Source organism: Bufo gargarizans, chromosome 2 (genome assembly GCF_014858855.1).
Source record: "Bufo gargarizans isolate SCDJY-AF-19 chromosome 2, ASM1485885v1, whole genome shotgun sequence".
Classification (NCBI taxonomy): domain Eukaryota; kingdom Metazoa; phylum Chordata; class Amphibia; order Anura; family Bufonidae; genus Bufo; species Bufo gargarizans.
In genome coordinates, this window is record NC_058081.1 from 238,677,998 (window position 1) to 238,704,225 (window position 26,228).

The 26,228-nt window shown below is 41.3% G+C and overlaps 1 protein-coding gene across 1 annotated transcript in view; it reads left to right on the forward strand.

The window, feature by feature from the left end:
* SEMA3C (semaphorin 3C) overlaps nucleotides 1-26,228 on the forward strand; it is a 179,571-nt gene that overhangs the window by 127,228 nt on the left and 26,115 nt on the right. The window contains exons 11-13 of the mRNA XM_044280127.1: nucleotides 8,399-8,543; nucleotides 9,506-9,728; nucleotides 25,290-25,378. Coding sequence (XP_044136062.1) covers nucleotides 8,399-8,543; nucleotides 9,506-9,728; nucleotides 25,290-25,378 — 457 coding nt within the window. The remainder of the gene's footprint in view (nucleotides 1-8,398; nucleotides 8,544-9,505; nucleotides 9,729-25,289; nucleotides 25,379-26,228) is intronic.

The window sequence follows — 26,228 nt, forward strand, 5'->3', positions numbered from 1 at the left end:
AATTACAACAGTTTGCATATGTGCCTCCCACTTGTTAACCCCTTAAGGACCAGGCTCATTTTCACCTTAAGGACCAGGCCATTTTTTGCAAATCTGACCAGTGTCACTTTAAGTGCTGATAACTTTAAAACGCTTTTACTTATACAGGCCATTCTGAGATTGTTTTTTCGTCACATATTGTACTTCATGACACTGGTAAAATAAAGTCAAAAAAATGAATTTTTTTGCATAATAAAATACCTAATTTACCAAAAATTTGGAAAAATTAGCAAATTTCAAAGTTTCAGTTTCTCTACTTCTGTAATACATAGTAATACCCCCAAAAATTGTGATGACTTAACATTCCCCATATGTCTACTTCATGTTTGAATTATTTTGGGAATGATATTTTATTTTTTGGGGATGTTACAAGGCTTAGAAGTTTAGAAGCAAATCTTGAAATTTTTCAGAAATTTACAAAAACCCAATTTTTAGGGACCACTACAGCTCTGAAGTCACTTTGCAAGGCTTACATAATAGAAACCGCTCAAAAATGACCCCATTCTATAAACTACACCCCTCAAGGTATTCAAAACTGATTTTACAAACTCTGTTAACCCTTTAGGTGTTGCACAAGAGTTATTGGCAAATGGGGATGAAATTTGAGAATTTCATTTTTTTGCCTAATTTTCAATTTTAACCCATTTTTTCCACTAACAAAGCAAGGGTTAACAGCTAAACAAGACTGTATCTTTATTGCCCTGACTCTGCCGTTTACAGAAACACCCCATATGTGGCCGTAAACTACTGTACGGCCACACAGCGGGGCGTAGAGTGAAAGGTGCGCCGGATGGTTTTTGGAAGCCAGATTTTGCTGGACAGTTTTTTTGACACCATGTCCCATTTGAAGCCCCCTGATGCACCCCTAGAGTAGAAACTACATAAAAGTGACCCCATCTAAGAAATTACACCCCTCAAGGTATTCAAAACTGATTTTACAAACTTCGTTAACCCTTTAGGTGTTGCACAAGAGTTATTGGCAAATGGGGATGAAATTTGAGAATTTCATTTTTTTGCCTAATTTTCAATTCTAACCCATTTTTTCCACTAACAAAGCAAGGGTTAACAGCCAAACAAGACTGTATCTTTATTGCCCTGACTCTGCCGTTTACAGAAACACCCCATATGTGGCCGTAAACTACTGTACGGCCACACAGCGGGGCGTAGAGTGAAAGGTACGCTGTATGGTTTTTGGAAGCCAGATTTTGCTGGACAGTTTTTTTGACACCATGTCCCATTTGAAGCCCCCTGATGCACCCCTAGAGTAGAAACTCCATAAAAGTGACCCCATCTAAGAAACTACACCCCTCAAGGTATTCAAAACTGATTTTACAAACTTTGTTAACCTTTTAGGTGTTGCACAAGATTTAATGGAAAATAGAGATACAATTTCAAAATTTCACTTTTTTGGCAGATTTTCCATTTTAATATTTTTTTTCCAGTTACAAAGCAAGAGTTAACAGCCAAACAAAACTCATTATTTATGGCCCTGATTCTGTAGTTTACAGAAACACCTCATATGTGGCTGTAGACCGCTGTATGGGCACACGGCAGGGCGCAGAAGGAAAGGAATGCCATACGGTTTTTGGAAGGCAGATTTTGCTGGACTGGTTTTTTGACACCATGTCCCATTTGAAGCCCCCTGATGCACCCCTAGAGTAGAAACTCCATAAATGTGACCCCATCTAAGAAACTACACCCCCTCAAGGTATTCAAACTGATTTTACAAACTTTGTTAACCCTTTAGGTGTTGCACAAGATTTAATGGAAAATAGAGATACAATTTCAAAATTTCACTTTTTTGGAAGATTTTCCATTTTAATATTTTTTTTCCAGTTACAAAGCAAGGGTTAACAGCCAAACAAAACTCATTATTTATGGCCCCGATTCTGTAGTTTACAGAAACACCTCATATGTGGTTGTAGACCGCTGTATGGGCACACGGCAGGGCGCAGAAGGAAAGGAATGCCATACGGTTTTTGGAAGGCAGATTTTGCTGGACTGGTTTTTTTGACACCATGTCCCATTTGAAGCCCCCCTGATGCACCCCTAGAGTAGAAACTCCAAAAAAGTGACCCCATTTTAGAAAGTACGGAATAGGGTGGCAGTATTGTTGGTACTAGTTCAGGGTAGATATGATTTTTGGTTGCTCTATATTACACTTTTTGTGCGGCAAGGTAACAAGAAATAGCTTTTTTGGCACGTTTTTTTTTTGTTATTTACAACATTCATCTGACAGGTTAGATCACGTGGTAATTTTATAGAGCAGGTTGTCACGGACGCAGCGATACCTAATATGTATACAATTTTTTTTATTTATGTAAGTTTTATACAATAACTTCATTTTTAAAACCCAAAAATTGTTTAGTGTCTCCATAGTCTGAGAGCCATAGTTTTTTCAGTTTTTGGGCGATTATCTTGAGTAGGGTCTAATTTTTTGCGGGATGAGATGACAGTTTGATTGGCACTATTTTGGGGTGCATATGACTTTTTGATCGCTTGCTATTACACTTTTTGTGACATAAGATGGCAAAAAATTGCTTTTTTTGCACAATTTATTATTTTTATTTTTTATGGTGGTCACCTGAGGGGTTAGGTCATGTGATATTTATATAGAGCTGGTCGATACGGACGCGGCAATACCTAATATGTATACTTTATTTTTATTTATGTAGGTTTTACACAATGATTTTATTTTTGAAACAAAAAAAATGATGTTTTAGTGTTTCCATAGTCTAAGAGCCATAGTTTTTTCAGTTTTTGGGCGATTATCTTGAGTAGGGTCTCATTTTTTGCGGGATGAGATGACGGTTTGATTGGTACTATTTTGGCGTACATGCGACTTTTTTGATCACTTTTATTACCTTTTTTGGGAAGTAAGGTGGGCAAAATTTCAATTTTCTCATAGTTTTTATTTTTTTATTTTTATGGCGTTCACTGTGCGGGGAAAGTAACATGGCCGTTTTATAGATCAGGTCGTTACGGACGCGGCGATACCTAATATGTGTAGTTTATTTTATTTTTTTAATTTTTATTCAGTGATAAATGTTTTTTTTTTTTCTCTTAACTTTTTTCACTTATTCTTTTTATTTTTTGACCCAGACCCACTTGGTTCTTGAAGATCCAGTGGGTCTGATGTCTGTATAATACAGTACAGAACCTATATAGGGTTCTGCACTGTATTTTACTTACACTGAACAGATCTATGCTTTCAGCACAGATCTGTTCAGCACCATGGACAGCAGGACGCCTGAGCAGGCGTCCTGTTGCCATGGGAACCTTCCCCGTCTGCTCAGTTATGGTCAGAACTTCGCAGACGGGGAAGGGTGAGGACGGGGCTTCGGGGGGCTGTCTGGGGGCTCTCTCCCTCTCCCATCGGGGGGCTGCAAAGGCACAGCAGCCCCCCGATCGGAGAGGGAGGGAGCTCCTTGCGCTGTTAACCTTTTCCATACAGCGGTCCATACGGACCGCTGTATGGAAAGGGTTAAACGGCTGACATCGCATCAACGATGTCAGCCGTTTATACCAGGGTGCCAGCAATGTGCTGGCACCCTGGTATACCCACTGTACACCAACGATTATGCAATGGGAGGCGGGCGGGGGATCGCGATCCCGCCTGCCGCACCGCCCGCCTCCCGCAACGCCCCCACTGCCTGCGACACCCCCCCTGCACCTCCCGCCGCCATCAAATCATACAGGGGTGCAGGGGGGGGTGCGCAATATTGATTTTAGGCACTCAGAAGTTTCTGATCCCCGCGGTCAGGGACCGCGGGGATCAGAAACTGCAAAAAGCGCAGCAAACCGCAGGTCTGAATTGACCTGCGGTTTGCTGCGATCGCCGACACGGGGGGGTCAAATGACCCCCCCCTGCGTTGTTACGGGATGCCGGCTGAATGATTTCAGCCGGCGTCCCGTTCCGATTAACCCCTGCGGCGCCGGAATGCAGATTTTAAGTCAGGACGTACCGGTACGTCCTCGGTCCTTAAGGACTCGGGAAATAGGGCGTACCGGTACGTCCTCGGTCCTTAAGGGGTTAAGGGACCAAAAGTAATGGGACAGAATAATAATCATAAATCAAACTTTCACTTTTTAATACTTGGTTGCAAATCCTTTGCAGTCAATTACAGCCTGAAGTCTGGAACGCATAGACATCACCAGGCGCTGGGTTTCATCCCTGGTGATGCTCTGCCACTGTCTTCAGTTCCTGCTTGTTCTTGGGGCATTTTCCCTTCAGTTTTGTCTTCAGCAAGTGAAATGCATGCTCAATCAGTGTTTGACTTGGCCATTGCATAACATTCCACTTCTTTCCCTTAAAAAACTCTTTGGTTGCTTTTGCAGTATGCTTTAGGTCATTGTCCAACTGCACTGTGAAGTGCCGTCCAATGAGTTCTGAAGCATTTGGCTGAATATGAGCAGATAATATTGCCCAAAACACTTCAGAATTAATCCTGCTGCTTTTGTCAGCATTCACATCATCAATAAATACAAGAGAACCAGTTCCATTGGCAGCCATACATGCCCACGCCATGACAATACCACCACCATGCTTCACTGATGAGGTGGTATGCTTAGGATCATGAGCAGTTTCTTTTCTTCTCCATACTCTTCTCTTCTCATCACTCTAGTACAAGTTTCTTGGTCTCATCTGTCCATAGGATGTTGTTCCAGAACTGTGAAGGTTTTTTAGATGTCGTTTGGCAAACTCTAATCTGGCCTTCCTGTTTTTGAGGCTCACCAATGGTTTCCATCTTGTGGTGAACCCTCTGTATTCACTCTGGTGAAGTCTTCTCCTGATTGTTGACTTTGACACACATACACCTACCTCCTGGAGAGTGTTCTTGATCTGGCCAACTGTTGTGAAGGGTGTTTTCTTCACCAGGGACAGAATTCTTCGGTCATCCACCAGTTGTTTTCCATTGACTTCCGGGTCTTTTGGTGTTGCTGAGCTCACTGGTGCGTTCCTTCATTTTAAGAATGTTCCAAACAGTTGTTTTGGCCATGTCTAATGTTTTTGCTATCTCTTTGATGGGTTTGTGTTGTTTTTTCAACCTAATGATGGCTTGCTTCACTGATAGTGACAGCTCTTTGGATCTCATCTTGAGAGTTGACAGCCACAGATTCCAAATGCAAATAGGAGACTAGAAATGAACTCTGGACCTTTTTTCTGTTCATTGTAATTGGGATAATGAGGGAATAACACACACCTGGCCATGGAACAGCTGAGAAGCCAATTGTCCCATTACTTTTGGTCCCTTAACAAGTAGGAGGCACATATGCAAACTGTTGTAATTCCTACACTGTTCACCTGATTTGCATGCAAATACACTCAAATTAAACCTGACAGTCTGCAGGTAAAGCACATCTTGTTTATTTAATTTCAAATCCCTTGTGGTGGTGTATAGAGCCAAAAATGATACAATTGTGTCCATGTCCCAATATTTATGGACCTGGCTGTAAGTTCCCATAGTTTATCTAGCAGCTTGATAGATCCTACCAGCGCAGCCATTCCAAGATAACCGCTGTGACACGTTCTTTATGTATTTCTTTCATTTCCACATTTTATTTATAAGTTCCATATTTTCAAAGAGGATAGGTAGGTGTGTAATTCCCAACTTGAGAGTCCTTTTAATTTGTGGATCTGACATACTTTATTGAGCCATTGTTGCTTGATATGGGGCTCTGACTGAAGCCAACACAGTGGTCTGAGTAATTTGATTTCTCAACATTTGGGTGAGGCGATTAAAGGAGTTATCCAACCCCAAAAATGTTCCCCCCCCAAATGCCCAAACCACTCACGCAGATTGTACTTACCTCACTCCCTGGCACCCGCGTCGCTTCTGTTGCCTGGATGTTTTGAGCCGTGCAACGGGGAGCGGTCTGGGCATTTGGGGGGGCATTTTTGGGTTTGGGTAACACCTTTGAATTTCGATTGAAGATTATGTAGTAGAAGACTTTCAAAGCAACATCAAGAGCGTTATAGCATATATGTTTTTTAAATGTGTTCTATTTTGTTCCAAAATATCTTGATAACAGGACTGCTCCATCATATACAGTGGATATAAAAAGTCTACACACCCCTGTTAAAATGTCATATTTCTGTGATGTAAAAAAATGAGACAAAGATAAATCGTTTCAGAACTTTTTCCACCTTTAATGTGACCTATAAACTGTACAACTCAATTGAAAAAACTAAAACAAACTGAAATCTTTTAGGAAGAGGGAAGAAAAAATATAAAAATAAAATAAAATGGTTGCATAAGTGTGCACACCCTTTAACTAATACTTTGTTGAAGCACCTTTTGATTTTATTACAGCACTTAGTCTTTTTGGGTATCCGTCTAACAGCATGGCACATTTTGATTTGACAAGATTTGCCCTCTCTTCTTGGCAAAAACACTCCAAATCTGTCGGATTGCAAGGGCATCTCCTGTGCACAGCCCTCTCTAGATCACCCCACAGATTTTCAATCGGATGAAGAAAAAGACTCCAGCGTAATTTGGATTAACTTGACTTCTTTTTATTGTATGGTTACTGCGGCTTTAAATGTTACGTTTCGGCCATGTGGCCTTCTTCAGACTAATGCCGCTGGTGATCTTCCCTCATCACCAGCGGCATTAGTCTGAAGAAGGCCACATGGCCTAAACGTAACATTTAAAGCTGCAGTAACCATACAATAAAAATAAATCAATTTAATCCAAATTACGCTGGAGTCTGTTTCTTCATTTATAATTGGGGCGGGAACCCTACTCCAAGCAAATCAGAACAGAGTGTGACAAGGTTGCAACAAGATAGATTTTCAATCTGATTCAGATCTGGGCTCTGGCTGGGCCATTCCAAAACTTCAATCTTCTTCTGGTTTAGCCATTCCTTTGTTGATTTGGATGTATGCTTTGGATCGTTGTCATGCTGAAAGATGAAGTTCCTCTTCATGTTCAGCCTTCTAGCAGAAGCCTGAAGGTTTTGTGCCAATATTGACTGGTATTTGGAACTGTTTATAATTCCCTCTAGCTTAACTAAGGCCCCAGTTCCAGATGAAGAAAAACAGCCCCAAAGCATGATGCTGCTGCTGCCACCATGCTACACTGTGGGTATGGTGTTCTTTTGGTGATGTGCAGTGTTGTTTTTGCGCTAAACATATCTTTTGGAATTATGGCCAAAAAGTTCAACCTTGGTTTCATCAGACCATAACACCTTTTCCCACATGCTTTTGGGAGACTTCAGGTGGTTTTTGCAAAATGTAGCCTGGCTTGGGTATGTTTCTTCATAAGAAAAGGCTTTCGTCTTGCCACTCTACCCCATAGCCCAGACATATGAAGAATACGGGAGATTGTTGTCACATGTACCACACAGCCAGTAGTTGCCAGATATTCCTGCAGCTCCTTTAATGTTGCTGTAGGTCTCTTGGTAGCCTCCCAGACCAGATCATCTTTTCATCAATTTTGGATCGACGTCCAGTTCTTGGTAATGTCACTTTTGTGCCATATTTTCTGCACTTGATGATGACCGTCTTCACTGTGTTCCATGGTATATCCAATGCCTTGGAAATTCTTTTGTACCCTTCTCCTGACTGATACCTTTTAACAATGAGATCCCTCTGATGCTTTGGAAGCTCTCTTTGGACCATTGCTTTTGCTGTTGGATGCGACTAAGAAAATTTCAGGAAAGACCAACTAGAGCAGCTGAACTTTATTTGGGGTTAATCAGAGGCACTTTAAATGATGACAGGTGTATGCTGACTCCTATTTAACACGATTTTTAATTGTGATTGCTTAATTCTGAACACAGCTACATCCCCAATTTTAAGAGGGTGTGCACACTTATGCAACTTGTTTTCTTACTTCCACCTAAAAGATTTCAGTTTGTTTTTCAATTGAGTAGTACAGTTTATAGGTCACATTAAAGGTGGAAAAAGTTCTGAAATGATTTACCTTTATCTAATTTTTTTACATCTCAGAAACCTGACACTTTAACAGGGGTGTGAAGACTTTTTATATCCACTGTATGTAATAGTGAGCATGTATGGGAACTTCATCTCCAGCAAGTTTTATTATCCCATAGATACAGATGATGAAGGAGTTTAGTTGATTTATGCCACCGAGAAAGTAATTTAAATAATCTTCTTGAGCTTGCACACAACGGGATAGTTCATGGAAATTTTTGAGGGTGAATTAAGTCAGAATGATATCAGATATGCAGGTTTCTGATGTTGAGGCAGAAGTACCAGTTGATTGTAAATCATGAAATGTACTTTAGACATTAATGTACATATTTTTGTAATAAACTTGTGTAGAAGTATAAAACTTTGTATTGCAGTGATTATTATTTTATTACTCATAATCGTTGCAATTTTGCTTTTCAGCTCAGTCTTTAAGGGGTCTGCAGTATGTGTTTATCACATGTCTGATATTCAGACTGTTTTTAATGGTCCATTTGCACACAGAGAAGGTCCAAACCACCAGCTGATTCCTTACCAGGGTAGAATTCCCTATCCAAGGCCTGGGACGGTAAGTTATGGACAGTGTTATGCTGTCTAGTTATACATTTATAGATGCATGATGTTATATACTAATATGGTATTGTCTTATGACTGAGATAAGCTGGGATCTTATAGACAGCAATTCATGATCCTGGCAATCAGCAGCACTGATAGACATCATAGGATACCAGTTGTGGCTTTATGAAACCAGAGGTTCTTTATTTTCAGTCCTCTGTTTTGCATTTTGGGAGCTATGTGGGTGTGATTCTACCTACTGGTATAATTTTATTTAGCTATTGTACAGATATCCTCAAATATTAAATATTGAAAAGCTTTGTTGTTGCTTTAAGTCAATTACATTTGTCCTGAAATACTAACCCTCCTGAAATACTAACATTTGTCCTGAAATACTGATATCTTGAATGCTGTAGACATTGTCCTTTTTTGTAGAAGATTAGTGGGTAGTGCAGTTTAGGCAGACATATACAGTAAAATATGCCAATGCAGTTCTTCAGGGCGTGCAGGGACCATGTGATTAAAGGGACATAACTGTAAACAGTCATTATGCCCAGCAGGCATTTCCTTGGCTAAGTCAAAATACATCTTATAAAGCTGGCTTTCAAACTTGTGGTTTTGTGTTGTTAAAAAAAAAAAAAATTTGGATCTGTTAATTAAATGGGCAATAGGAAAAATCAGACTGATGTGGACTTGTGTGTTTTATGGAAAAGGAGAAAATTACTAGCAGCTTTTTTTAACATGAGCATCTCAATAATGCATTAAGGATGACTGGCTGTGATGCCCATTCAGATTGCCTTTTTGGCTTTGCATAAAATTACTATGACCTCTGTCATGCCTTGTGTTCTTTACACTTTGTATTTACCCCATATTACTGTATGTTTTTTACAAATTCATATCACAAAGATATCTTTTTAATTCTCGATAATATATAGACCTAATATTCAGTAATATCATATATCCTGTTTCTTTTAGTGCCCAGGGGGTGCTTTTACTCCAAATGTGCTCACAACTAAGGAATTCCCGGATGATGTTGTTACCTTCATAAGAAACCATCCACTTATGTTCAACTCAATTTATCCAGTGCATAAGAGACCTCTTTTAATAAGAACAGGCACCGACTACAAGTATACAAAAATAGTGGTGGACAGGGTAAATGCAGCAGATGGGAAGTATCACATCTTGTTTCTCGGGACAGGTAAGCCAAATATTTGAAATGTAACAAGAAGAGTGCTTTCACATATACCATTTAAAGCAAGGAGTGGATAGTACAGTGAGGAGAATTATATAGGAAAGTTTCTACTTGTTTTTTTAAGTTCTAGTTTTGCCTTCAAGTGCATAAAAAAACGCATCTAAATGGGTTGTCCTCAAGATATGCTATCAGTATCTGATTCTCAGCCCTGCAGATCAGCTATTATGTAGTAGCTTTGGTGCCAGAACTCGACACCAGAACTACACAGGTCTATCCGTGCACGCAGTAGATGGAGCTGGATACTACATCGTTGCTCCCATGCACTTCTGCGGGATTAACGTTGCAGTAATCAGGTCCATCCACTGCACAATGGGTGGAGCTATGTTGTTCTGATGCTGGAGCTACTGTAGAACAGCTGATTGGTGGGGGGGGGGGGGGGTGAGGTGTTGAATTGTAATGAATAAAGTAGTGATGGCCTATGCTGAGGAAAGGTCATCACTTGTAAAGGATTGAACAACCCTTTAAGAGAAATTCAGTTAATACACTTACATTGAGTGCAACTGGAGTACCCTGAGCCCAGGGGCGTAGCTACCATAGAAGAAGGGAAGCGGGTGCTATATGGCCCAAACTCAGGAAGTGGCCCAGGAGAAGGACAAATTGATTTTTTTCAGGGTCCAGGGAACGGTGAGTATGGTGCTCCTAGTCCAAGCAGTGGTTATTACTCCCTTGGTCTTCTTCTCACAGTCTAGTGCATGCTGCACGAAGAGCGGAGGCACCCTCAGGAGGAGAAGGTGACAATTTATTTTTTGGTCCAGCCTGGAGTCTGCATTAAGGGGACCAAGTGGGGGAGGGGGGCATCCAAAAATTTGCTGTGAGGCCCAGTTAGTTCTAGTTACACCACTGCCTGAGCCCACCAGAAGAGATGATGCTTAGGGCTCTCCATTTACTTATGAAGAACAGGTGTTTGTATTGTAAGCACTGGATCATTTATTTCATGGCAGGGCGTCATGGGCCAGACCAATACAGTGTGTTTCCTGTATATACACATTTCATATGCAGTATATACATTGCTGGTAAAAGCTTTACTGTATTCATTCTGTACTTTATTATCTGCAGTGTCATTTCATAGACATTTTTTTTTATCAATAACTAGAAAATAACATATGTTGTGTAATATATTAATACCTATTTTATCTTAATATAAACACATCTAATATATAAAGCTGAGTGTATGTGTATGTATGTATGTCCGCTAAAGGAATCCGCACCGTCGCATTTACAATCACAAAATTTGGCACACAGGTACATCAGGTGTCTGGGAAGGTTTTAGACCAGGTCTCAGTTCTCTAGGACTTACCGTTCCTGAGATATTACCAAAAAATGCATTAGCCAATAGAAGCTTGGTCACATGACCCTTATCAACCAATACAAGCTCGCAAGCAGTTAGCCTCCACATACACAGTTTTACTCCAGGTTTCCATAACAACCCAGCCATTTTTCTTCACCGCTGTAGGTGAGCTTGATGCGCAGATGTCCGTGACTTAACGACCAGCGGTATACATGTATGGCGTTGTAATCGGGCAGGTTCAGGAGATGCGCCCGCTCAATCTGCGGCAGGGGTCCGGCAGTCGCTGAAATCAACGATGCCGGCGCATTGACCCTTGATGTGTCGCGGTAAGCGCTGACTGCGGCATGTGTGATATCCTTGTGGGGATCGGAGCTGCCATCGGGTCCCCGCGCTGCTGTGACCTTAGGCATCGTGGCTGCCTTCCATGACAGCCTGTGAGATCCAGCTCCCTGGATCTCATAGGCAAGCAGGCTGAAGTGTATTACATTCAGTAATACACTTACAGCCAATGCTTTAAAATACAGAAGTTTTACAAAAAAATTAAAAGTAAAAAAAAGTGTTCTTTTCCCCAAATAAAGTAAAAAACTAATTGCAAAAAATAGAAAAAAACCTAACCCCTCAGATGAACACCGTCAAAAAAATGTAATAAAAACTGTGCTTAAAAAAATAAATTGTCACCTTACATTACAAAAAGTGTAATAGCAAGCAATCAAAAAGTCACATGCACCCCAAAATAGTGTCAATCAAACCGTCATCTCATCCCGTAAAAATTATACCCTACCTAAGACAATCGTCCAAAACATATAAAAACTATGGCTCTCAGAATATGGAGACACTAAAACATGATTTTATTGTGTAAAACTTAAATAAATAAAAAAAAGTTAACATATTCGGTATTGACGCGTCCGTAACGACCGACTCTATAAAAATATCACATGACCTAACCTCTCAGGTGAACACCGTCAAAAAATGTAATTAAAAACTGTGCTAAAAAAACAATTTTTTTGTCCCCTTACATCACTAAAAGGGCAACACCAAGTGATCAAAAAGGTGTATGCCCCCCAGAATAGTACCAATCTAAGGCTAGGTCTACACGACGACATTTGTCGCGCGACAGATAGGGCGCAACAGTTGTCGCGCGACATTTTGTTGCACCAATGTCGCGCGACAATTTTTATAATGGCAGTCTATGGTGTCGCACTGCAACATACGACATGTTGCGACGCGACAGTCGCAGAACAATCCATCTTGAATGGATTTTCTGCGACTGTCGCGTCGCAGTCGCAGCATGTTGCATGTTGCAGTGCGACACCATAGACTGCCATTATAAAAATTGTCGCGCGACATTGGTGCAACAAAATGTCGCGCGACAAATGTCTATATTAAGATAATCCACGGCACACCATTCGTTTTTGCTTTGCAAATTTATTATAACAAGGTATTCACAAGATTTGTAAATATATAACTGGTCACGCCATGATTGTATTATGAATATAAATCACATGTATTTTTTTGGCCAGGAAGTGTCCCAACCTTTCGGTCCTGTCAGAGACCTTTCTCAAGGGACCGTGGCCGGGTAGCAATAGGCATAATGGAGGCGCTCTTTGCAAAGCAAAAACGAATGGTGTGCCGTGGATTATCTTAATATATTCTACGACTGAAGTCCTCTACGAGCACCCACCATAATACAAAGGTGTGCGGACTCCACAATTTCCTCTAATTTAAGCGCGACAAATGTCGTCGTGTAGACCTAGCCTAACCGTCACCTCATCCCAAAAATCATATCTACCCAAAAATAGTACCCAAAAAACTGCCACCTTATCCCGTAGTTTCCAAAATGGGGTAACTTTTTTGGATTTTCTACTCTAGGGATGCATCGGGGGCTTCAAATTGGACATGGTGTCAAAAAACTGTCCAGCAAACTCTTCCTTTCAAAAACCATATGGCGTTCCTTTCTTTCTGCCCCCTGCCATGTGCCCGTACAGCAGTTTATGACCATATATGGGTTGTTTCTGTAAACTACAGAATCAGGGCAATAAATATTGAGTTTTCTTTGGCTGTTATCCATTGCTTTATTACTGGAAAAAATGGATTAAAATTAAAAATCTGCCCAAAAAATTAAATTCTGAAATGTTATCTCCATTTTCCATAAATTCTTGTGGAACACAAAGGGTTAACAAAGTTTTTAAAATCAGTTTTGAATACCTTGAGTGTTGTAGTTTCTAAAATTGGGTCTTTTTGGGTGGTTTATATTATGTAAGTATCAAGATTTGCTTCTAAACTTCTAAGCTTTCTAACGTCCCCCAAAAATAAAATGGCATTCACAGAATGATCCAAACATGAAGTAGACATATGGGGAATGTAAAGTAATAACTATTTTTGGAGGTTTTACTATCTATTATAAAAGTAGAGAAATAGAAATTTGGAAATTTGCAAAAAAAAATAAAAAAATTGTAAAACAAAATTTTTTTATAAATAAAAAGGAAATTTTTGGACTCAATTTTACCACTGTTATGAAGTACAATATGTGATGAGAAAACAATCTCAGAATGGCCTGGATAAGTAAAAGCGTGTTAAAGTTATTACCACATAAAGTGACACATGTCAAATTTGCAAGAAATGGCCTGGTCTTTAAGGTGAAAAATGGCTTGGTCCTGAAAGGGTTAAAGTAAATCTGTCACCAGGATAATAGCTAAGTAAAGCCATAGCCTAATAGCACTTAGTACCTTATTTCCAGATGTGCCTTTGTTTCAGCAATAGATGTTGTCTATCTTCTGAAAATCCGGTTTATTTGGTATGCAAATGAGCCAGTAAGGTGCCCAGAGAGGCGTCACTCTTGCAGGAAGGAGCCCAGACACGCCTCCTGCCACAATGTGTCCGCCCTTAAAAGACAAACCTGAAACCCGCACCCAGGTTCCACTAAGCCACGCCCCTGATTCCATTAGGTCACGCCCCCTCCCACTCCTCAGCCCACAGGGATTGAAAAAATGAAGTTAAAAATCAACTTCTAGGTCCCGCTAAGGTCACTGTTAAGCGGGTGGGCTGCTGTAGATGTCACTGTTATAGTTGATAGTGTTGATATATTTTAACGACACACACAAACATTAAATGAAATGGATGAAATATACCCAAGCGGCTCCTTCAGCTAGTTAGTTGATAAAACCATTCACACTGTAATTTGTTCTAACTACAATGCACAGCAGCATTGTGTGTAACTCTTTCCCGTCACTTTATATTGAGGTGCTGTCAGAGGAGGGCTGGCAGCCTTAGTCCTGGGGGGCAAATCCAGTCAAGTGGCCCATTTTTAGCCCTGCCTATTATTAAAAGCCCCTCCTACATATAATAGGCCACTCCCAACAAACACTGTTCAGCTGAAATTCTATTGTTGAGGCCCGTCTCTACACATCACAAGGAGAGGGGAGGCCTGTCCTGGCTGCACTGCCTGCTTATACAACAAGCTACAGCCAGGAAGCTCCTCCGCTCTCCTCCCTCCCCAGATCCTGCTCAAGGCTTGTGGTTACCCCCACCATCTGTCACCTGCCCATGGTCTGCTGCCCCCCTTGGCCGTCCTCACCCAGCTCTGAATCCTCCTTCTGCAAATGGCAGGGGGAGGAGCCGGAGCATCTCCTCTCCTACATAGCGCCATATACCTCTTACATCCAGTGATGTCACCTTTTTTTTAGACGTTCTCTTTCTTTAGCTTCTCCATTCAGACCAGACCGCCATGATGATTTTTCAGCCATCTCCCGTCTCTGCAGAGATTGACAAACAGACATTAGTTTCCCACATTTCCATTATCTTCGCATCTTCTGAACACCCTTTCCTGCCACCCCCAATACTATACTGCAGAAACAGTCCCCCTGGAAATACTGCTACCACACAGATAGTGCCCCCTTCAACAATTATTGGCACACAGTGCTCTAAAAAATAACTGCGCCCAGACGCTAATAGCATAAAGATAATGTCCCCCAAAAATAATTGTGCTAAGCTGATACTATGCCAGGGTGCCCCCCAAAGTAACAGTGCTCCCTAAAATCCCACCAATAGAAATAATTCTCTGCCAGAGCACACTTAGTAGTAATAATACCCCTACTCAGTGCCCGACTCTGAGCCCCTAGTGCCTCTCATCTGCCCCCAGAAGTGTCCATCAGCCTCATAAATATAAAATAATAAAAAAAAGTACCCTTCCTGCTCCTAGATGCCACCGCTCCTCTCCTCCGGCGCGATCTGCATCCTCCTGCTGTCGGCTGTGCTGTGAAGAGCGCCTTACGCCTGTGCGCAGCCCTGCACAGCTGACAGTGAGGGCCGATGCAAGGATTTTTGCCAACACAAGTGAAGCTACCAGAACTCGGTGGGGATGATGTAACATGGAAGGGATGATGTGACATGGAGGGGGAGATATGTGACACGGGGTGGGATGAGAAATGTGACACGGAGGGGAGAGAAATGTGACATTTCTCCCCCTCCATGTCACATCACCCCCTCCTTTTTACATCACCCCTGTTGTGTCACATTTCTCCCCCCCATGTTACATCATCCCCCCATGTCACATCATCCCCCATGTCACATTTCTCCCCCTCCATGTCACATTTCTCCCCCTCCATGTCACATTTCTCCCCCTCCATGTCACATTTCTCCCCCTCCATGTCACATTTCACCACCCCATGTCACATTTCACCACCCCATGTCACATTTCACCCGCCCATGTAACATTTCAATCCCCCATGTCACATTTCTCTCCCTCCATGTCACATTTCACCCCCTCCATGTCACATGTCTCCCCCATGTCACATGTCTCCCCCATGTCATATTTCTCCCCATGTCACATTTCTCCCCATGTCACATTTCTCCCCCTCCATGTCACATTTCACCCCCCATGCCACATCCCCCCCACGTCACATTTCTCCCCTCACCTTTATTAATGTTGTGTAAAAAACATTATCCTCACCTGACCCTGCCTTCAGCAGCTCCCCTTCTCCTCTGTGTGGTCCTGGTATCTCCTCTCTGGGCTCCGGATAAGTTGTTGAGGACCTATCTCACTCAGCCAATCAGTGGCCACAGCTGTGTCATGTGTCACGCCAGTGACACGTGACACAGCTGCAGCCGCTGAGTGGGAAAGGTCCTACTCCTTAACAACTTGTCGGGAGCCCAGAGAGAAGATACCAGGAACAGCCCAGCGGACGTTTTTAACATACTTTAGGGCGGCCTGGGGGGCAATTGCCTCCCTGCCCCCCTTTCCAGCCCGCCCCTGGGTGCTGTCTATGGCAACTATGGCTGAGAAATTGCATCCACCCCACCAGCCGCCCTTAGAAAGTAATGATGTAATGATGTTGCATGAAGCACTATACATTTCCTATATTCTTTTATTCTATGCCTTTGTACTGTATGTGCTATTTATTATCTTACCATAGCATTGTAAGTGTTTACTTGAATAATGACATGAGCTAGTGAAGAAAAACATTACACCTGTGGGCATCTTATTACGTGGAACAGTCAATGTTTTATTATAAACATTTTATCAAGCATCATTTGTACCGGTGTGTATGCCTCATAATATTCATACAGTTTCTATTTAATATTTCCATGTCCGGTACATGAATGAACACAAGGCATTGCCTCACATTTTATGTCCCATTGATTTATTGTGATGACATATTTCAAATTCAGTAAAAGAGTAGTTGGCTCAGATTTATCCCCATCTTTTACACATATGTTCCCGGGGTGTAAAAGTTTCATTATTATGAATATATTTACAAATGGAAGTATGATTTTATGCACATCAGAGTAAGAGTTGCTCTGAAGTTTTGCCATACACTGCTTCTGATCCTGCATATCATTGCATGGTAGGTTGTAATCAGCAAAACCACACTCTGTTGTTATATAAAGTATATACACAGAATTAAAGACAACAGAAACAAATGTATTCCTTTGTCATTCAAATAGCATATATTAAATGACAATATCAAGATCACGCTGAAAAACTGTAATGTATTTCTCTAGCGAAACCCCAGACAGATCAAAAGCATCTTATAGCTGAGGGAGGGAACAGTTGTATCATGTCCATACAATACATCAGCAGTGCTAAACTTTATTTTTCTGCCCTCTCCTCCTTTCTCCTTCTTTCCCCTGTTGATACAAATGTTATAGTCTGTTGAACAGAATTTTGGTAATGTTCAGGTACTCTAGGAACATTTAAAATTGTATTTTAGGAAAACGAGTACCATACTTTTTGCCCTATAAGACAGACTTTTTTCTCCCCAAAAGTGGAAGGGAAAATGGCAGTGCATCTTATGAGGCGAAGGCTGACATTTTTACACTGGTACCTGCCGACTGCAAGCTGCACAGCGCGGCCGGCGTGTGTATCAGCGAGGAGGGGCTGGGGGCCGGCCTTTAGTTTTGTAATGGCAGCGGGGTCCGGTGCAGTCACTGTATTCCATTGCACCGGGCCCCGCTCACTGTACTAATGGTATCTACTGTAACTGCAGGCATGCAATGGTTAACTATAGATATGTACGATCCAGCGCTGAGCAGCCTGTACTTACGATCATAGCAGGCAGGAGGCTGGGCGGGCAGGCACTGGCAGCGTAACTTCCTACGTCACGTGCATGCTCCACTTTATGAATGAAGCAGGCGGCGCAGGCACGCGACGTAGGAAGTTACGCTGCCAGTGCCCGCCCGCCCAGCCTCCTGCCTCCAGCCTGCTATGATCGTAAGTACAGGCTGCTCAGCGCTGGATCGAACATATCTGTTAACCATTGCATGCCTGCAGTTAAAGTAGATACCATTAGTACAGTGAGCGGGGCCCGGTGCAATAAAATAAAATGACTGCACTAGGCCCCCGCTGCCATTTAAAAACTAGTGTAGATGCCAGCCCCCACCCCCTGTATTGGGGGTCATTCACAGTGGCTGACACTGTTATGGGGGGGGGGGATCTGTGGATGTCAAATAGCATAAGATGCTATTTATCTGTCATCCACAGATCCCCCCCCCCCCCATAGCAGTGTCTTGCCATCCACAGATGCCCCCATAGCAGTGTCAGCCACAGACCCCCATAGCAGTGTCAGCCACAGACCCCCATAGCAGTGTCAGCCACAGACCCCCATAACAGTGCCGTCCACAGACCCCCATAAGAGGTGTCATTCACAGGCTACCATTAGTTCAAAGCACACCAAAAGCACACCTTTTGGTTCAAACATTTTTTTTTCTTGTTATCCTCCTCAAAATCCTAGGTGCGTCTTATGGTCCAGTGCGTCTTTTAGGGCAAAAAATACGGTACTTATAACAAGGAAAGTGCAGATGGCCATAATATTTTTAGGGGTAAGTGGTTAAACAAATTTCCACTTAACATCCTGAAAGCACAGTTTTGGCCAGAGACTTACAACGGATTGTCCCAGACTGCTGGGCCTCCGTCAATCATAAGAATGGGAGTCATTTGTTCCCTGCACTGCCCCTCTATTCAAAGTCTATGAGATTGCCAAAGATAGGCTAATGAGGCCAATATAGTATTTGGTTATCTTCATCAGTCCCAAAGAGTTTGAACTGTTCGACAGAGCACATGCTCGACTGCTGCTCCATTCATTTGACGACATGGATCCCCCATTCTCATGATTGGTGCATATCCTAGAAGTTGAGCCCTGACTGATCAGACATTTATCACCTATCCTGTTGATAGTTAATAAATTATCATTCTGTTACAACCCCTATAAAGCTCCATCCAAAACTGGGAAATCAAGATGTTTGGTAGAAATTGGCTTTAAAGGGGTTATCCTGGAAAAGATAATGATTACCTATCCAAAGTAGTCCTGGCACCCCTGCCAATCAGCTGTTTCAGGAAGCTGAAGCTTCAGTGAAAGTCGTGGCCTTACCAGACACAGCACCGTACATTGTATAGAGGCTGTGCTTTTTACTGCAGCTCAGCCCCATTGATTTGAATGGGGTAGAGACGCAAATAAGCCACGTGACTGATGTAGGGTGACGTCATTGGCCTAGGAAGAGGCCACGGCACTCAGAGTGTCAACCTCTTCTAACAGCTGATCGGCAGGGATCTCAGGTGTCAAACCCCCACGGATCTTTTCTCAGACAACCCTTTTAAAGGTATTTTTTTTTTTTTTTCATATTGATGGCCTATCCTCAGGATAGGTTCATCAATATGAGATCATCGAGGGTCTGACACCCAGCACTGCCCACGATCAGCTACTTGAAGACTCTGCGGCATTCACCAGAGCTCTAATGAACGCCTTGGCCTCACTTCACATCTTACCAATCACAGTGTCGTTCATTTGATAGCAGCTGTTCATGGTATCACAGCTCAGCCCCATTCATTTGAATGGGACTGAGCTGCGCCTAGGCCATATAACTGATGAACGTGACTTCACCTGACCTAGTAAGAGGCCTAAGCACGCTCTTTGAATGGCTGTTTGGCGGGGAGTGTCTGGAGTGGGACCCCCACAGAACTTATATTGATGAACTATCCTGAGGATAGGCTATCAATATCAAAATTCCGGAAAAGTTCTTTAACATAATTTGTAGTTAGTTGATGGTACAGTTTTCAACCTTCTTTTGGCCTTTATGTACTTATTGGGAGAATCAAATTACTTTATCTTTAAACATGGTAAAGTCACGGTAAAGACTATCAAATTACAGTGTGTCAGTTCTTAGTAAAGCAAAGAAAACTGCCTTTGTCTCAATGATGCATCCGTTTTTTTACAGTCCATTGTTAATCACTGTGACACCTCTACGTGTTTCTGCCATAAACTGCATGACATAGTCACACTGAATTGATGGAAGAGAGTCGTTCCCATCTCAGACTGCATTAGCTTTATAGCCAGTCACACATGTTTATTGCTTTGTCTGCCAAGGCATTATAGCTCTGCCAGGTTTAACATTCTTATTGGAGAGCTTTATAGCTCTGGACCATGATGTGGTGTTTAAATTTTATGGAATTATGGAGAGATTTTACAAAAATAAGATTTGTGTAAACTCAGTATATGCTTATGTGACACAGATTTATCAAGTGCTGACAAAGTCCCTGTCATGAATAGATCTTTATAAGCCCTTTGTTCTGAGGAAGCTGCTTTCACACGCAACACTTTTCACACAGACGCTGTATGATGATTAACGTGTTTTTACACGAGAACAGTCCTATCTGTGTAGATATATTTTTTATATGGCTAGCTTATGCAATGCTGTTTTTTATCTGTTATCACGTACATTTTATTATGTTATATTTAGTGAGGACGCAATCAAAATGCACTGCACTATAAGTTCAGAATTTGTATATATGCCAAGAGAACATTGCAGCAAACCAGCATCTAAGTACAAAGGTGGAGATTTATCACAACTTAGTTTTGCTTGTGTCTTCAGGGCTGCAAATTTTGCAAGTCAGTTATTTATGAGTCTGCATTACCCTAATAGTTTCACATTGTTTCATAAATTGTGTGCACCTTTAAAGGGAATGTGTCAGCAGAAAATGATCTACTATTTAAATCACTTGTTTTATGTTTAACATATTTTTAAATAATTAAATGTTATAAATGTTATTTTATTTTCCATGTCACTTTTTATATTTAAACTAAAACCAAAAATCCTGAATTTTTTGCACTGGCCACTATGTCTAATAATTGGCATCACTTCTTGGTTTGTACAGATCACTTTACTCCAGTTAACTAATTATAATCCTCCCTGTAATGATATCACCTCTGTGTATAGATAAGTCAAGATCCAACATTCACAATAGATGATTGTCCAAACTTATTTATTCCTTCCTTATACAATGACCCCTGCACAGGTCACAGAGCATGCCTAGAAAACTCTCCCATAGAAGTCAATAGGGTTCCCTCCTGTCTATGGCCCATGGGGCTGCCATAAAGAATTATTTTTTTTTACTTCTTTGTAAAAGCTATGAAGAACAGCTCAGGCAAGATGGCTGCCCCCAAAATCATTTTCAGGAAATAAAATAAATAAAAAATCTAAAAACACTGATTAGAAAAAAAGATGTGCTGCTATCTGGTTTTAACTGGCAGATAAAAATGTTAGTGACACATTTCCTTTAAGTCTATTGTTTCTGTCTTGAGATGTTACTCCACCGCTATGCTATCCCTTGACTGGAGAAGATTGAGACAAATTTTTGAAACTTTTTGAAGAGCCTCAGTTGATAAATGTGACTTCAATCAGCTAGACAGGCTAACCATTCCCACTTTCTCCTCTACTTATTAAAATTGGAGTGGATTAAAAAGTGAATGTTTTAAAAACTTTGTTCAATTAAGCCCAAAAAGTTTCAAACCCCTATTTTGAGACTCTTAGGGTGCCTGCACAAAGTGTGGATTCTGCAAGGTAATACAGTAAAAGCATAGTGAATGAGATTTGACAAATCTCATGTATACTTTGCTTTTTTCATCCATGCGGAAATTGAGCCACCGTGAAGTTTTTAAAATCTGCAGTATGTAATTTGTGTGTGCAATTGCACACCTTATGTAGAGTGGCTTTCATTATAGACTTTAACAGGGTTGTTAACATAAACAAAAAATCTACACTGAAAATTTTCTGAAAAAACACCACAAAACCGTAATAAGTAGTGCGGATTTGTGTGCATTTCTTTTTGCAGTTTTGGTGCAGATTTCTTATGGATTTTCTGCACACAAATTGGCACCATGTGCAGGTATTATTCAGCCAGAATTATGGAGTGCAGGGCTTAAAAAATCCCCCCATTGTTTGATAAATTTCTCTCAAAATTGCACTATTGGCTTTTTGGCTACACATCTTTGAAACTTACATTTTAGATAGAGATGCTCTAGTTTTATTGCACCTGTAAGAAGGTACAAGGAATCATTGTGGATGATAGATATGTGTCACCGAGGGTCCTGGCTTCGGTGGAGTAAGAGCCAGTTGTTATGTGTCAGCAGCAGTTGCTGTTTGACACTTTGCTATTTAGTATGGCTGTAAATAGCTGATTGGGGACAGCTCTTACTGGGAGTAGTCAAAGAGCAGTGTGGGTGACTACTCCCCATGTTCCAGGCCGGGTTTTGTCAGGCCTATAAAAAACAGCCAGCAGTGTCAAGTGGGGGGGATTTATCTCTCTCTGACATTGGAGCTCTTGCAATCTCTGTACCGGGATCTCAGCCTTGTGCCAGGCTTGAGGCCTGAAACCAGGAGGACTGCTCTGTTCTGAGCTATGCCGGTCGGGTGTGGATTAACACCCAGGACAAAGGTGACGGTTTTGTTTTTTTGAGCTATCTGGCTGTGAACTAACACCAATACTGAAAATGAACTGTCGTACTGTGTACTTGCAACAAGTGTGAATAAACACTGAAGTTTTTAGTTATAAACTGGTCTTTACCTCTATACTGCGTCCGCTGGTCCTGACTACCAGAGCGAGTCCCAAAAATTGGTGGAGAATGCGGGCAGTAGCAGTGAGGTTGTATTGAACGCAGATATTTTTGGTCTCTGCATTTTTCCCAGCACGGTTGTATGTCGTACATTAAACCAGCTGTATTACAACCAGTGCCCCATGACAAAATGGAGGCTGTTGTGAAGGCCCAGATCTTTAACCCAGGTTATGGGGTTTTGGTCCTGGTGCCGACCATAGACAGTAAGTTCCTGGCTAGGTGGCAGGGGCCCTACGAGGTACTTGAATGCAAGCAGGATACGGCAGAACTAAGTGTGTGCATGTCTTTGTAATATGTAGGCACAGATACTCCATATGCCTCTGTACAAAAATGCCTAATATAAGTGCTATTTTATATGCTTTATTAAATGCTATCTGTCAGCAGATTTGTACCTATGAAACTGTCGTACCTGTTGCATATGTGCTTGGCAGCTGAAGGCATCTGTGTTGGTCCCATGTTCATATGTGCCCGCATTACTGAGAAAACTGGTTTTAATATATCCAAATGACCCTCTAGGATCAATGGGTGCATTGCCATTACACTGAGAGGATCTACTTTCTCTGCAACTGCCATGTCCTCTTCACTTTGACTGACAGGGCCAGGCAAATAAATCATTATAATGCCTGGCCCTGTCAATCAAAGTTGAGAGGGAGCCGCAGTTGCAGAAAGAGAAAAGCCTCTAGGAGTAATGGTAATGCCCTCGTTGCTCCTAGAGGCTAATTTGTATAGATTAAAACATATTTTTCTGAGCAATGCGGCACATATGAACATGGGACCAACACAGGTGCCTTCAGCTGCCAAGTGCACGTGTAACAGGTCAGCCAGTTTCATAGGTATAAATCTGCTGACAGATGCCCTTTAAAACACTTGTTACTAAACAGGGGCAAAAACACAGTCAATGACAACTAGATATTATCCCTAAAATCTGTCTACTGAAAATAGTATAGTCTTTCTGTTGAATTTATTGCATACAGCTCTTTGCAACTATTCTTCCAGTACATTGTTTTCCAAGCCGAATGTTACTATACATTAGAAACACAGCATTTGAAGTTATAGATTAACACGCAGGGCCAGATTTATCATGACTCTGACAGCTCACTCCACTTTAACATATGGCTAAAGTCAGTTTTAGCCAAGTCAGATTTATGATCGGCCCTTTAAGACTGTAATAAATGTGGTTTGACGGTAGCAGTTTATCAGTCAGTAAGCAGCTTTACGAAAAAGTCGCACGTTTTTATGAAAAAGTCGCATGTTCTATTAAAAAGTCTCATAAGATAAGCATGGTCCTCACTGGAGTGAAATTGTGACTTTTTAAATAGTCACAATAGTAAATCTGTCTAGAGATTCATTTACATAAGAAAACACACCCACTTTCAGAAAACTGGCGAGCATAGTGCAGAGCAGAAAAAAGTCGCAAATTTTTGCGCAGTTTAAGCGATTGCGCAAAAATTTGCGACTTTTTCACTCCATTATTCTGACTTGAGCTAATGATAAATCTGGCCCACAATGTTTATTCTGAAGTTTATCAGCTATTCTTTATATGTCTTTATTAGTGAATGAAAAGTCCGTTGTAGCAGATACTTTGATAATTACATCTAGAGTTGCTGAATTGACTGTGAAGTGTAGAATGGGTTTCACGCCTAGTGGCAATAAAGATTGTACTGCTATATAAGTGTGAGTCTCACCAGGATTGTCTGCCACTGTCAAAGCCCTGTCTAGTTTAGAAACATTTTTTTTATTACCTATATTAAACCTATTAAACCCATTGTTACTTTTTGTAGTGACAAAATTAGTCAAATTTAGTTCCCATTGGAATTTGTCTTCACAAATTGTGTAGTTGTCAGACTAGGTCAGCTAAAGGCAATCAGGGGTGGACTGGGAACTTAAAGTGGACCTGGAAAAGATACTAAAAGTGGCTCTATTTTGTAGTCGGGTCCAAATTGATGGAAAGCAGGGTCAACGCCAGTACGTGAGGCCAGCAATACCATATTGTGGCACATTATACCACCACAACAGTGCCAATTGCCACAGTCCATCACAAAATTCTGCCAGCAGCACAAAATACATCCCCAAAAACTTCCACTGGCTGGCCATAGGGAGGGCTCAGGTGCCCCTCCGGCATTGGCCCACCGGGAAATTTCCCTGTAACGTCTATGGCCAATCCGCCCCTGAATGTAATGATACCTTTCACTTAGCGATCTGTTATTTAATTCAGGAGAAAACAATACTTTTAATCCATATGTAAATTAGCAGTTAAGTGCACCAAAGGTCGACCCAAGTCACTCTGTGCACCCTTGCTCCTCCCGCTTTCTCTGCCCCCCCCCCCCCCCATTTTGCTTCCTTCTTGATAGACAAGGCCAGGCTCCTAAATAGTCATTTTGTGTGATAATATTTTCATTAATTTTAACTTACAGTAAATTAGTATGACATTACATTAGATGATGAAATGACAATACAGTTAAGTCACAATAATTCACCTGATTGAAACTTTTATTTTATCTGTTCCTCAGTTGCTTATGATCCTTTTTTAATATGCAAATTAGACCTTTGGTACAATGCGGGTGTCACCGCTGTACCCAAGCCCTGCTCCTTTCTGTGGCCAGCCCCCCTTCCTGTCTGCTTTGTTTGAAGGGCCTGGCAGCTTGCAAAGTAGCGAGATATGGGCTGGCCACAGAAAGGAGTGGCGTTTGGGTGTAACACCCTTATTGTACCAAAATTGCACCAAAAAAAACAGTTGGATAGGTAGTTCTCTGGTGTTAGAGTTCTCTTTAAATTTTTAAAATGAATATGAAAAGTCATTGTTTCTCTTTTTTTCTTTTTCTTTTCATTTTCTAGACAAGGGAACAGTACAGAAAGTGGTTGTTCTTCCTGGTAACAGCTCCTCTAGTGGAGAGCTAATTTTAGAAGAACTGGAAGTTTTTAAGGTTTGGCACCATCTTCTCATTTCCAGAAGTGAACTTGTTTACACACAGTTTTGATCTGACAGACTTGGCCCTATAAGTAAAGCTATAGATTAAAGAGCTGGTGTTGTAATGTGTGTTTGGGTTAGCTGGACCAGCAACAAAATAACGTAATGTATGATGAACTCTGTAGCTGTAATTTCAGTGACTTCACATCAGACGTGATAAATATCACTGGCAAAAGAAGTAGACGGTTACTAGCATTAAAAGCAAACAGAAGTTTTCATGTTTTCCTACTATAGTAAAGGGATGACGTCGCTATATTGTATTGTTGCCAGCAGGACACATTTCCATAGAGTAAATTTATGTTCATCTTTTTTGTATCAACTAAAAAGCAAACTTATTTTTATTTTTAAATTGCAGACTCCATGAGAACATCCATGTTGAGATCCTTTATTATAACGCATTCATATGGAGTAAAAATAAAAAATGCTAATATATATATTTAAAAAAATGAATAAATAGAAAGGAAGTGATACTGGAAGATTCATCCTGTTACAAACACTTCAGAGAGGGCATTATTACTGCTATAAGGAAGGTCATGTTTTTCTCCCAAGGCTATGCGTTAAGAATTACTGGAAGTAATCTATAAGGAACTAGACATAACGGATTAATGTTTGTATCCTCATTTTTTTCAGCTTGCAATGCCGAGCAGTTTTTTTTTAAAGCACTAATGGTTAACACAACACATGCTTCAGTAGCAGCTCCCATGTGCATAAAGTATAGAAGCCTGTGGAGCAATTGGCCATCTGCCAATCTCCTCTTAAACAGCCCAACTGATTCAATGAACAAGCAAAGTAGGAAATGTACTGCT